The 13,488-nt window shown below is 44.1% G+C and overlaps 1 protein-coding gene across 2 annotated transcripts in view; it reads right to left on the bottom strand.

Annotated features, from left to right (window-relative positions):
- The window catches only part of LOC126412609 (tyrosine-protein kinase Btk29A), a 376,741-nt gene that overhangs the window by 77,913 nt on the left and 285,340 nt on the right, over nt 1–13,488 (bottom strand). For both annotated transcript variants that reach the window (XM_050082278.1, XM_050082277.1), the window contains exon 2: nt 2,216–2,277. In XM_050082278.1, the coding sequence (XP_049938235.1) occupies nt 2,216–2,257 (42 nt within the window). In that variant the 5' untranslated portion in view covers nt 2,258–2,277. The remainder of the gene's footprint in view (nt 1–2,215; nt 2,278–13,488) is intronic.

A 13,488-nucleotide genomic window follows, 5' to 3' on the forward strand; every position in this document is an offset into this window, starting at 1 on the left:
CACCGCCGCCGTCAGTGTCAGCCAGTTTGCCGTGGCATACGGAGCTCCATCGCAGTCTTTAACACTGGAGGCATGCCGCGACAGCGTGGACGTGAACCGTATGTGCAGTTGACGGACTTTGAGCGAGGGCGTATAGTGGGCATGCGGGAGGCCGGGTGGACGTACCGCCGAATTGCTCAACACGTGGGGCGTGAGGTCTCCACAGTACATCGATGTTGTCGCCAGTGGTCGGCGGAAGGTGCACGTGCCCGTCGACCTGGGACCGGACCGCAGCGACGCACGGATGCACACCAAGACCGTGGGATCCTACGCAGTGCCTAGGGGACCCCACCGCCACTTCCCAGCAAATTAGGGACACTGTTGCTCCTGGGGTATCGGCGAGGACCATTCGCAACCGTCTCCATGAAGCTGGGCTACGGTCCCGCACACCGTTAGGCCGTCTTCCGCTCACGCCCCAACATCGTGCAGCCCGCCTCCAGTGGTGTCGCGACAGGCGTGAATGGAGGGACGAATGGAGACGTGTCGTCTTCAGCGATGAGAGTCGCTTCTGCCTTGGTGCCAATGATGGTCGTATGCGTGTTTGGCGCCGTGCAGGTGAGCGCCACAATCAGGACTGCATACGACCGAGGCACACAGGGCCAACACCCGGCATCATGGTGTGGGGAGCGATCTCCTACACTGGCCGTACACCACTGGTGATCGTCGAGGGGACACTGAATAGTGCACGGTACATCCAAACCGTCATCGAACCCATCGTTCTACCATTCCTAGACCGGCAAGGGAACTTGCTGTTCCAACAGGACAATGCACGTCCGCATGTATCCCGTGCCACCCAACGTGCTCTAGAAGGTGTAAGTCAACTACCCTGGCCAGCAAGATCTCCGGATCTGTCCCCCATTGAGCATGTTTGGGACTGGATGAAGCGTCGTCTCACGCGGTCTGCACGTCCAGCACGAACGCTGGTCCAACTGAGGCGCCAGGTGGAAATGGCATGGCAAGCCGTTCCACAGGACTACATCCAGCATCTCTACGATCGTCTCCATGGGAGAATAGCAGCCTGCATTGCTGCGAAAGGTGGATATACACTGTACTAGTGCCGACATTGTGCATGCTCTGTTGCCTGTGTCTATGTGCCTGTGGTTCTGTCAGTGTGATCATGTGATGTATCTGACCCCAGGAATGTGTCAATAAAGTTTCCCCTTCCTGGGACAATGAATTCACGGTATTCTTATTTCAATTTCCAGGAGTGTATTTTGCGTATATCTGTTATAATTATTGTATGAATATATTAATGTACATGTAAAAAAGTAAATATTATTATTTTACCAATTTGCATGTAAACAGTAATCCGAGAAAAAATAGGAGAAAGGGCAAAAGTGTCAAACCTTTCACATATGAAACTCTACAGGGTACCCAAAAAACGTAATGACGGGCTCTCTCAATTTGAATCATCAGTTATACACCAATTCAAATATTACCTGCGAGATGAGAGTTATGATCGAGTTCGAGTCCTCGTCAATATGATCCTGCCACCAACAAACGTTGCTGTTTTCAGTCATTTTAAATTATTACTGTGCGTCACGAATGGGAGCAGCTGCGTGGTACGCCAGCTTTTGTGATTACATTCTGAGTTTATTCTACTCCTGCTGAGCTGGTCCTCCCCTTTTCATTAAGAACACACAGCGCCATCCACACAAGACAGGTGCCATTAAAGCTATAACAGCATTGTGTTGAAAGAAGAAAGTTTCTTTTTCAGATATGCTCAAATTTCCTCTGCAAAACTCCCAGTACTGTAGAAAAACCTTACGGAAAATGACCCTTAAAGCGAATATACTCTGCTCAGGAAACCTGATCGAATACTTCATAATACAGCTACACAATTTCCTCGACTGAAAGATTTTTCTTCCATTTATGGAGTTTATAACTTGTATTTGTAGAATCTTACGCAAAAAATGGGAATTGCCTTCAGCCTAACAAAATTCGGATAATACCTAAAAAATAAGCTGGGCCACAAAAAGGGATAATCATGTATACCATATACTTCGTGTTAGCATTGTTAAAAGCAAAACAATAACAGTTCTTAGTTTTAAATTTCATTTTACCTTTTTTTGAAAGGTATGGTAGAGAAGATTATAACAAATTCCGTGATTTATGAACTAGCATGCTGCAACTGCTGATGACTACTGGTAATTTGATTTTTTCTATGCAAACTTACTTTGGCTTTCGCTGAGGGAGTTCCAGGTGCCCCACCAGGCATGATGGGAGTTGATGGTGGACCTAAAACAGAACGAGAATATTCTGCATTAGATTACTACTTCAGTTAGTCGTTTATGTAGTAACTAGCCGTGTTCCAGCGTTGCATGGGTGTGTGTTTATTCAACTTCTATCGACCCCCCCCCCTCCTCTGTCTGTCCATCTCCTCCTCTTTTATTACTCTGCTCATGTCTCTCTCCATACTCCCTCTAACTCATCATCTTCCCTTTCTCTGTCCTCCTTTTCCTCCCCCCTCTCCCTACATCCCCTGTTACACCCTATTTGTGTCCGTCACCCCTTTCACCCTCCCTGTCCATCTCTTCCTTCCCCCCCCCCCCCCCCTTCTCTCTCCACATTGTCACCTCCAACCCAACAGGAGGTTACTGGTTCTTATTCCCACAGTATTTCCTTCATATAGTAAAATTTGTACCAAGTTCGGTAGAAGTCGATCCAGAGGTTTAGGAGGAGCTTTTTACCGGCAGCTTCGTCCAACGCGCGCATCTCACGTATTTCATACGTATTTAACATATTTGTATAAATATTTAACCTGTATCTCTAGCGAATTTCGCCTTGCAGTTTCGTTTTCACGCAGCTCAACGTTAACGACATCATATCTTCTGAACTACGGATCGTACAATGATATGATTTTGGAGGTAAAGAATTGATAAATTAAAAGGTCATGCCTGATGCGGCAATTTTGTTGCAAGAATAGCAAAAATGTAGCAAGTAACGAACTTTTTTTCGTTTCATCATTTTGTGGTCGATGTAGCGCCAGAAAGCCTCGTAATAGTTTGAAATTGTGTGTAAAGTCTGTTGTAAGTCGCTAAGTGCTCTCATTCTGAAATATTGAGTGGCTCTGAGCACTATGGGACTTAACATCTGTGGTCATCAGTCCCCTAGAACTTAGAACTACTTAAACCTAACTAACCGAAGGACATCACACACATCCATGCCCGAGGCAGGATTCGAACCTGCGACCGTAGTAGTCGCGCGGTTCCGGACTGAGCGCCTGAACCGCTAGACCACCGCGGCCGGCATTCTGAAATATTGGAAGGATATAGTCAAGCTATTAGGGCATCATGGGCTACGCTTCTTTTTCATGCCCACCCCAGTCACTTTGATAGGAAGGTAGTTCTTACCCCACAGTGGTCAGTGAATGTTATGCGTTCCAATGTTGGCTGAAGCCGAACCAGTGATTTTGGAGGAGATGTCAAACATACGCCCACTTTTATAATAGGTATGGATATTATTGTTTCCTTTCCCAGATGAAACCTACGGCATCTACAGCAAAGTAGTAACTTTTTTTCCCACTGTTCACTAATTTCGTCTCCCGTGATTTAGACATACATCTTTCATAAAAAGTCTGCATGGAGCGCGAAAACTTTCTTGTACGACGTGTCACCAATAAAAGCAATTAATTTACTCGTCACTGGGAGAAGATAATTATACCTCTACCACCGCGATAAAAACTATTTCGGTATGTATGCTTCATTTGGTATGCTGCAATAAAAGACCTAAATGTACCAACATTAAAGTATCCACTGAGACCACCTTTCATTGTAAATTCTTCGAATCACGTGCAGTGATTTACGGTACTTCATTTCGTATCATTATAAAACAACAAACATGCCAAATTGTAACAGACGCAAAATCCCCAAGATTGGCGATCTTTTACAGAAGCTCGAAATTTAGCGCGGACTTCAATGCGAGATGCTTATAACAGTTTCCACAACGAAACTTTGTCTCGAAACCTGGCAGAAAATCCAAAAAGATTCTGGTCCTATGTGAAGTATGTCAGCGGCAAGAAACAATCAATGCCTTCTCTGCACGATAGCAATGGAGATACCATCGAAGACAGGGCTGCCAAAGCAGAGTTACTAAACACAGCCTTCCGCAATGCCTTCACAAAAGAAGACGAAATAAATATTCCAGAATTCGAATCGAGAACAGCTGCCAACATGAGTAACATAGAAGTAAATATCCTCGGAGTAGTGAAGCAACTTAAATCACTTAATAAAAGCAAGTCTTCCGGACCAGACTGTATACCAATTAGGTTCCTTTCGGTGTATGATGATGCATTAGCTCCATACTTAACAATTATATACAACGGTTCGCTCGACGGAAGATCCGTACCCAAAGACTAGAAAGTTGCACAGGTCACAACAATATTCAAGAAAGGTAGTAGGAGTAATCCACTAAATTACACGCCCATATCGTTAACGTCGATATGCAGCAGGATTTTAGAACATATATTGTTTTCGAACATAATGAATTACCTCGAAGAAAATGGTCTATTGAAACACAGTCAACATGGCTTTAGAAGACATCGTTCCTGTGAAACACAACTAGCTCTTTATTCACTTGAAGTGCTGAGTGCTATTGACAAGGGATTTCAGATCGATTCCGTATTTCTGGATTTCCAGAAGGCTTTTGACACTGTACCACACAAGCGGCTCGTAGTGTAACGTGTATACAATACAAGTGGAGACGTAGAGTCATAAGCAGATTTACCAAAGTCTTTATTACCAATTTCAAACATATGATAAGTGCGAAATGAAATTACATATCTATCATTAAAACTTTAGAGTCCAGGTACACTTGGACGACCTCGTCGTCGCACAACAGTTTACAAAAATATAGAAAACATCGAACTAACAACAACAGGCGAGAAGAAGAATCGCGTCCCAGTGAAGAGTGTCGCCGCCAGCGCTCTCGTTGATGGACCATGTATGTTTCTTGGATGTACTCTTAATTTTAGTTTGGACATAAACGATACCTTCTCTCATGGTAATGGACGGTTGACAGTTGCCATAGTAAGAGGAGGTAGCGGAGTTCCAAGTGTACCTGGACTCGAAAGTTTTAATGATAGAGATGTAATTTCGTTTCGCACTTATCATATGTTTGAAATTGCTAATAAAGACTTTGGTAAATCTGCTTATGACTCTACGTCTCCACTTGTATACACGTAACAAAAGAAAACTCAATCCTAATGAAACTGTATTTATTTGGATAAAAGGTAACGGTGTATGTGAATATGTAAAATTTGTTGGTGACTGTACCGTATATTTCCATAAATAAAGATCTGTAGCGTCAGCCACTAACCGGACAAGGGTACATCTAGAACCGGAGGCTCAAGGATGCAACAGTTTTGTTATGTAAACACTCTTATCGCATGGCCTTGGCGGCGCGCCTCCTCTTACTATGGCAACTGTCAACCGTCCATTACCATGAGAGAAGGTATCGTTTATGTCCAAACTAAAATTAAGAGTATATCCAAGAAACACACATGGTCCATCAACGAAAGCGCTGGCGGCGACACTCTTCACTGGGACGCGATTCTTCTTGTCGCCTGTTGTTGTTAGTTCGATGTTTTCTATTATTTTTGTAAACTGTTGTGCGACGACGAGGTCGATATCTCCTGTAAGGCATGTTGGCGGCGTTCAATGCAGTTGCCTGTGCAGCAGCAAGACACAGACTGAGCGTAGCGCTTTTTTTTTTTTTTAATGGACTTGTAGTCCGGGGTGATATGTTACAATACAGCATCACCGGTCTATTGCGGTCTAACTGTGTTGGTGAAGCAGTAAATTTCCACAGGGCAGTGACTCCGTCACTGCAATTCACTTTGGAGGTGTGGCGGGTGACGGTGATAGTACTACATGAATCAGGCAGAAGAATTTTGCCTAACATGGGCAGGTGAAGGTGTGGCGGTGGGACTTGTAGTCCCGTACGCCAGGGCAGGGGTGATGCATGAGCGTAGCGCGAGAGCGCGCTCGCTTATATAGCGTGCGAAAACTTTGACCTTAGATAAGGGACTTTGAGTTCTCTATATTGTACACATCACTATACACTTCACGCCCTGTACACCCGCAGTAAATACTCCAAACATTACTAACTTGCGCTCATTGTTCGTTTTACGTTTAAAACGAATCGTCTTATAAGATCGCTGTTCAAATGGTAACTGCCCGATTCTTCCGCTTGGCGCTGCTTAAATAGTTCCATCCCCGTGGTACTGATGACGGCGCTCGATCTATAAGGTGCTGGCATCGTCGATACAGCAACATACAGCGCCGTCTGTGAGGCGACCTTGTCGACATAAACTTTTTGACATAAATAAAACTAGCTGAGTCTGCATTTACATGCTGAGCTAACAGATGGCGTTACTTCAGAACTTGAGCCGAGCACGTAACAGTGTTTCGCAAAATCGGGACAAAATTGGGTCTTGTCGGGATGTCGGGGCGAGAAGGTCCATGGCGGTGATGGTCCCGAAGTATCGAAACGGATGGCAACCTCACACTAGGCGACGAGATAGGCGGGCGACACGGCAGCAACGCAGGACGCCTGTGTGTGGCGTGGCGCGGCGTGCGGTCGAGCGTCGAATGTGACGCGTTGCAGCTCGTCGCGGCGAACGCCAAAATGTATCCCGTACTTAATCGAGACTGGAAACAGGTACGGTTTCCTTCCAGCGTTAAAAGCAATTTACATATGTTAGCTACATTTCATACGTAGCAATATACGCCGTGAAATTCACCAAACGTAAACTCGCCGGCGACTACAAGTGAACTTCTCAAAATATGCGCGGTGCCAAATTTTACTTTGAAGTATCACGGTATCTACGGGCAACAACGCTAAGAGCGTCACTTCATTATACGCTGTAACGTGTGGCTATAAGATGCGGAAAATTTTTTTTTTCTACCCAATAGTTTCCTTAAAATCGAATGAGAAAGACGGCGTAGCGGAGGACATGCACAAATCTCGAAACAGTGGTTTCTAAAAGGGGCGTTCAAATAGAAACGACTCGGAGGCATGATTACAGAAACCAGTACCTGTATGTTAGAAGTATTGACCCTGGGTGTTGAGACACTAGTCCCACTGTGACACAAGGCGGTGAATGGCTGTATCATAAAATTCCCGGGGCTGCGATGTTAACCAGTTCCGCACGTACAGCTGGACGTCGTCATCCGAGGTGAATCGTTTGCCCCTCAGAGCCTTTTTAAGAGGACCAAAAACGCTTTATCACAGGGAGAGAGGTTCGGACTGTGTGAAGGGTGGCCGAGAACCTCCCACTTAAATTTCTGCAGGAGTGCCGCGACTGCGTTGGCCGCATGTGACTTTGAACTGTCGTGGAGCAGAAAGACCCCACGGGTGAGATTGCCTGGTCGTTTTGATTTGATCGCTTGGCGAAGGGTCGTCAAGGTTTGCGAGTAACGCTGGGCATTCACTGTTGTCCCGTGCTGTAGGAAGAGAAACAGAAGGGGGCCATCTTGGTCAAAGAAGAACGTCAGCATTGGGACAAACGATTCACCTCGCACTACGACGCCCAGCTGTACGTGCGGAACTGGTTAACATCGCAGTCCCGGGAATTTTATGAGACAGCCATTCACCGCCTTGTCTCACAGTGGGACAGGTGTCTCAACAGGCAGGGTCAGTACTTCTAACATCCGGGTACTGGTTTCTGTAATTATGCCTCCGTCTCGTTTCTTTTTGAACGCCCCATATAATTGTGAAGCGAAAAAAAAAAGCTTTACTGTCGAAGAAACTAACTATTGAGACGGATGTAACTTTGGTTCGCCTGCATAAAACAACTTTTTAGGCAAATCGGATAACCTGAAATTTCATTCCCCGCGTATAGTGTACGATACGGGTTTCGTGAAGCGACCAGCACTCCGTGTTGCGCCGGGCGCAAAGTTTTGCACCTCTAGCATATCTACGAAAGGGTGACAGCCTCAATTTAAGGCGAGCAAGGAATGAAAGAAAAAGCGCGTGGAATTAAAGCTGTGCGCAAAACAGTACTGAGTAATACCTTACGGTTCAAAAGAGACACAAACTATGTAAGTGTCATAAGACTGGTGAAAAACTTGTTTGAACATAATATTATTACGCAGGTCTTAACTACGCAAAGAGACAGAAAACACGATAAGTTTAAAGTTGCAGGATTTTTGCCTTAACTTTGGCGCCCCTCCCCCAATATTCTGCAGGCATAAACTATGAGCGCAGCGCAATTGTTTTTGGTGCTAATAATCGACATACGAGATACAACTATTCGCGTCCGCGAGGGGAAGGGGGTGTAAGAGGTGACGTCCCCTCCCCCCTCCCCCCCCCCCCCCTCCTCATCCCGGCCATGGAATCTAGAGTGCAGAATATTCACGCATTTCTAGAACTGATCGCCTGCGATTCTGGTGAAGAGCGGGTAAAGAGCGGATTTAGCACTGATGACGTTTCCCACATTCTTCATGTTGAATGCTGAACTTGGGCTACTCTTTACCCAAACGACCGAAAAAATATAGCTTTCGAAAAACACGTTTTGTTGCACTTTAAATACAGCGGTTAATAGTAAAAAAAAGGAAGGTATGAAAATAAGGCACTATATCCGGTAACTAGGTGAGATATGATGTTCTGAAAACATAATGTCACACATGGCACAAAAGTTGTATGAGTTGTTTTTCTTCATTCTAAGGCGTTGCACTCAAAGACAACTGTAAGACTTATGTTCGATCTCGGTGCTTCACTTCTTTGTTTTCCTATGTGTAATGTAATATCTGTGTAACAATGTCCTTTGAGTCAACATATGTGGAAACAAAGAAAGGGATCCTACTAAGCCCCTTGAAGATAGTCCACACCACACATGAACCCCTGGTAGATTGATTGCTTTTCCACATAAACATGCAGATTTCCGGTTCCCAGTACACACTGTTATGCCGATTCACGGTTCCATTAAATTTAAATTGTGCTTCGTCACTCCACACTACCTTCGTCACAAATTGTTCGTCATCAATTATCATTTGCTGGAACAATCCTCAAAATTGCATTCTGCGATCAGGATCGTCATCAGTAATCGTGGAATGTAAACTTTGCACTTTGCAGCTTTCAGAATTCTTCGCACACTCGTACTGCTAACCCATACTTCACGTGCACATTGCGTAGCAGACGTCTGTGGAAAATTAACAAACGTTTACAACACGAGAGTAGACGAAGAAAGACTTGTAACTGTACGCTGTCTTCCTGATCTTCCTTTGTGAATATCACTAATCGTTACATACAATTCAAACTTGTCAATGATGCATTTAATTGTTAGGGGGGCCGCGGGTTGGCGGTTCCGTTTCAAACTCTCGCCTCACTGAGGTTGCACTTCAACGGAATTATCGAACTTGAAAAATCACTTAACAATAAGTTTCGTTGCTCGAATATAACGCGTGCTCCAGCCATCTTGTTTTCTCAATACCAAGATGAAAGAACTAACATCTGTTGAGTCAAAGACCATATTACAACACACTCGTAACTCAAACCGAACGACAATATCGATATGTCAACAGAGCCTGACACAGAGTGTAAACATATTTCTGGCGGACTCTGTAGAATGAAGACAGAAATGCTTAGTGCACGGTTACGAATTAAAGTCCATCTGTAGTCTGTTGAGAGGTTAGACAAACGTGTAGTTCCTGAAGAGGGGCAGCAGCCTTTCAGTAGTTGCAGGGGCAACAGTTTGGATGATTGACTGATCTGGCCTTGTAACACTAACCAAAATGGCCTTGCTGTGCTGGTACTGCGAACGGCTGAGAGCAAGGGGAAACTATAGCCGTAATTTTTCCCGAGGGCATACAGCTTTGCTGTACGGTTTAATGATGATGGCCTTTGGTATCGATAGCTTCCATGCCACGGCTTAGGTGCCAGTTAAGTTGGCACTACGACAAACAACGATGACAGTGCCCTCTAGCAGGCGCAGTTCAGCTCTAGGAACACCACGACAGATAAGGCCCATTTTCATCAGGTGCAGCCAGCCAGGAAACTTCGCTCCAGCTTGGCTCTACATACGACGGGTCTAAGACTTCGCATCTGTACAAAGTTGTGTGTTCTTTCTTGCACCAGTAAACCACTTTTACTCACTGCAGTACCGACGTAATTTTCTTGCTCCTGCTCCTACCCACGCGCCGCCTTCCAGGCGGGATACAAAAGATGCCATTCCATCTGGAGCAGCCAGCCAGGACACTTCGCTTCAGCATCGCACCTACGTACAAAGTTATGTAATCGTTTATCACCTTGTTTTTGCACCAGTAAAGCATTTTCTTGCAGTACCGACTTGTATTACCTTTTCCCGATCCTACCCACGCGCCGCCTCCCTGGCGGGATACAAAATGGAAGAGCAGCTGAACGGAATGGACAGTGTCTTAAAAGGAGGATATGAGTGTAAAACGAGGATAATGGAATTTACTCGAATTAAATCGGGTGATGCTGCGGGAATTAGATTAGGAAATGAGACGCTTAAAGTAGTAAATGAGTTTTGCTCTTTGGGGAGCAAAATAACTGATGATGGTCGAAGTAGAGAGGATTATAAAATGTAGACTAGCAATGGCAAGGAAAGCGTTTCTGAGGAAGAGAAACTTGTTAACATCGAGTATAGATTTAAGTGTCGGGAAGTCGTTTCTCAAAGTATTTGTATGGAGTGTAGCCATGTATGGAAGTGAAACGTGGATGATAAATAGTTTAGACAAGAAGAGAATAGAAGCTTTCGAAATGTGGTGCTACAGAAGAATGCTGAAGATTAGATGGGTAGATCACATAACTAATGAGGAGGTATTGAACAGAATTGGAGAGAAGAGAAATTTGTGGCACAAGTTGACTAGAAGGAGGGATCGGTTGGTAGGGCATATTCTGAGGCATCAAGGGATCACCAATTTAGTATTGGAGGGCAGCGTGGAGGGTAAAAATCGTAGAGGGAGACCAAGAGATGAATACACAAAACACATTCAGAAGGACGTAGGTTGTAGTAGGTACTGGGAGATGAAGAAGCGTGCACAGGATAGAGTAGCATGGAGAGCTGCATCAAACCAGTGGCATTGTTGGCCGGAAGGCCCCATCGGGGGAAGTTCAGCGGCCGGGCTGCAAGTCTTATCTCAGGTGACGCCATGTTGGGCGACTTGCGTGTCGGTGGAGATGATGAGAGGATGATGAGGACAACACGACACCCAGTCCACGAGCAGAGTAAATCCCTAACCCGGCCGGGAATCGAAATCGGACCGGCTGCATGGTAGGCAACCATGTCACCACTCAGCTTAGGAGGCGGACCCTAACTTCAGAAGAACTGCATGGTGTGGAGGAAGGAAGCTCTGACTTCCTTTTTCATACAGCCACTATACCTATAATTTATGATTTGTACCTAACATCTACCCCACGGTGGATACTAATCTATCGGCACACGATAGATAAGGAACGGCGTCATCACTCACTCTAGTATAAAAATGATTTAGTTTCTACCAAAGAAATGTTTGCTAAGATTCAGTACCTCAACTTATTCAAGAGATGAATCCAGCAATATTGAAGAAGATGAAAGTGATCGTTTTGTAATCGAAGGATGCACGGACATGTCCCTTGCACAAGTTTGGTATACTGATTCGTGAACCATTTCATGTTATAAGTTCACGAATTCATAAATATGATATTTAAATGTAACTGTATTTGAATTTCGTAACTACTGTACCTTCCAGATTCTCATTATTGCATTTACAAATGACTGTGCTTTTAATGGCTTCACAGCTCGGTGGCTAGTGTGCCTGGATTCAATTCCCAGCTGGACTCGGGAAATGTTTTTTGAAGAGGTAGGTTACTCGGTATGTCCAGTAGGGCACGTAGCGCGCGCGCGCGCGCGCGTGTTTTTGTGTGTGTGTGTGTGTGTGTGTGTGTGTGTGTGTGTCGCTGTCTGGCCGTATGACAGTTTAGTCTAGAATTAACACAACTAAGTCAACCGATTAAAATGGCGACAGTTTGGCTATTTTTGCTACCAAAAAGGTGGCGACATTTTGGCTATATTTTGTGCAACAACTGGCTACAGAGGAGTGGAATAACCGTGCAACCCTGGTTCCCCCGGAACGAAAAACTATAGGCGAGAATGTAAAACGTGATTTCCTGCGAAGTACCACAAGGAGTCTTTGTTGCTAACATTCGAACACTTAACATCTTGAGCGCCTAAAGGATCCAAATATAGCAGCAAGATTGGATTATTTATGCCTCGGATGTGAACTTATACTGGCTATTTTATTTTGTGTTAGGAACACTGATTTACTCATCAGTCATTTACCCTGATAGGTTCCATTTCCTTGTGATGCATTCAGTGTGTCCGAGTTTTAGCGAGCTACAGACATCGTGGCATTTACTGTTTTGGTCTGAAGCATAACATTCCGGCGGTAAGAAGACAATTTACAGAGAAATTTTACATCAAGAGGAATCACCACTTGCGAAGATTTCATACTTTGGACACAGAAAATCGCCACATGGGTGTGTTTATTTGCATGGACCAGTAAGTTGCCTAATGAGCAAAAAATGTGTGATCTAATTTCAAATTTGTGCTAGGAACACTGGTTTACTCATCAGTCATTTACCCTGATAGGTTTCATTTCCTTGTGATGCAATCAGTGTGTCCGAGTTTTAGCGAGCTACAGAATAATTACTCTTTAAATGTGCTTATTAACTTCCCTCAGGTAATAATGTTCTCAAATATTTAGTTAATCTTTTGTATGAAAGTTCAACGTGATCAGTAAAAAATGAATAATTAAAGCACTTCAAAAAAGCGAGTAAACAGAAAAGGCCTAATTTCAATACATAATTGTCATTCTTATTAAAAGTCATACTCAGTACTTAAAGTAAGGCAATAGAATTGTGGTTGTACTAAGCATTTGCAATCCATTACAGCTGAAATGCTTATTCACTTATTTACTTTGCAAGTTTGTAATAGTACTTTTATTCACATATTTTTGTTTGCACATATGTACTAAACCCAGTCGAGAACAGTTCCTGGGCCTCCCTTTAAATGTAGAGCCAGTATTACTTGTCGAAGTGTTCATGAGACTTTTGTGTTCTTGTAAATGGAACTGGCTACGACTCAGTAAGACCACAACGGATTCACGGTCCCCACGTTTCACTTATGCTCTGTATACTGCAAAGATTTACCTGCTCCACTTGTGAACAAATAGAAATCACATTAATCAGCATAAGAGCCTAATAATCATTTCTATATTATTGCCTTTTAAATAGTGAATTATTAACGCTACCTCACGTCCAATTTAGCTACGCTTTTCCCTTATCTAGTGGTATTGTGTAATGAACATTCTCTTTCTTCCTTTTAACACAAACAGTGCATGTTAGTGGGAGTTAGTTTGTTGCCAAGACATTTTGAGCTTTTACCTGTGTCGATAGTGGTTAGTTACTTTACAAATATTTGATAGGATGTTCTATTGTTTCGTGTCC

The sequence above is a fragment of the Schistocerca serialis genome, chromosome 7 (assembly GCF_023864345.2).
Source record: "Schistocerca serialis cubense isolate TAMUIC-IGC-003099 chromosome 7, iqSchSeri2.2, whole genome shotgun sequence".
NCBI lineage: Eukaryota > Metazoa > Arthropoda > Insecta > Orthoptera > Acrididae > Schistocerca > Schistocerca serialis.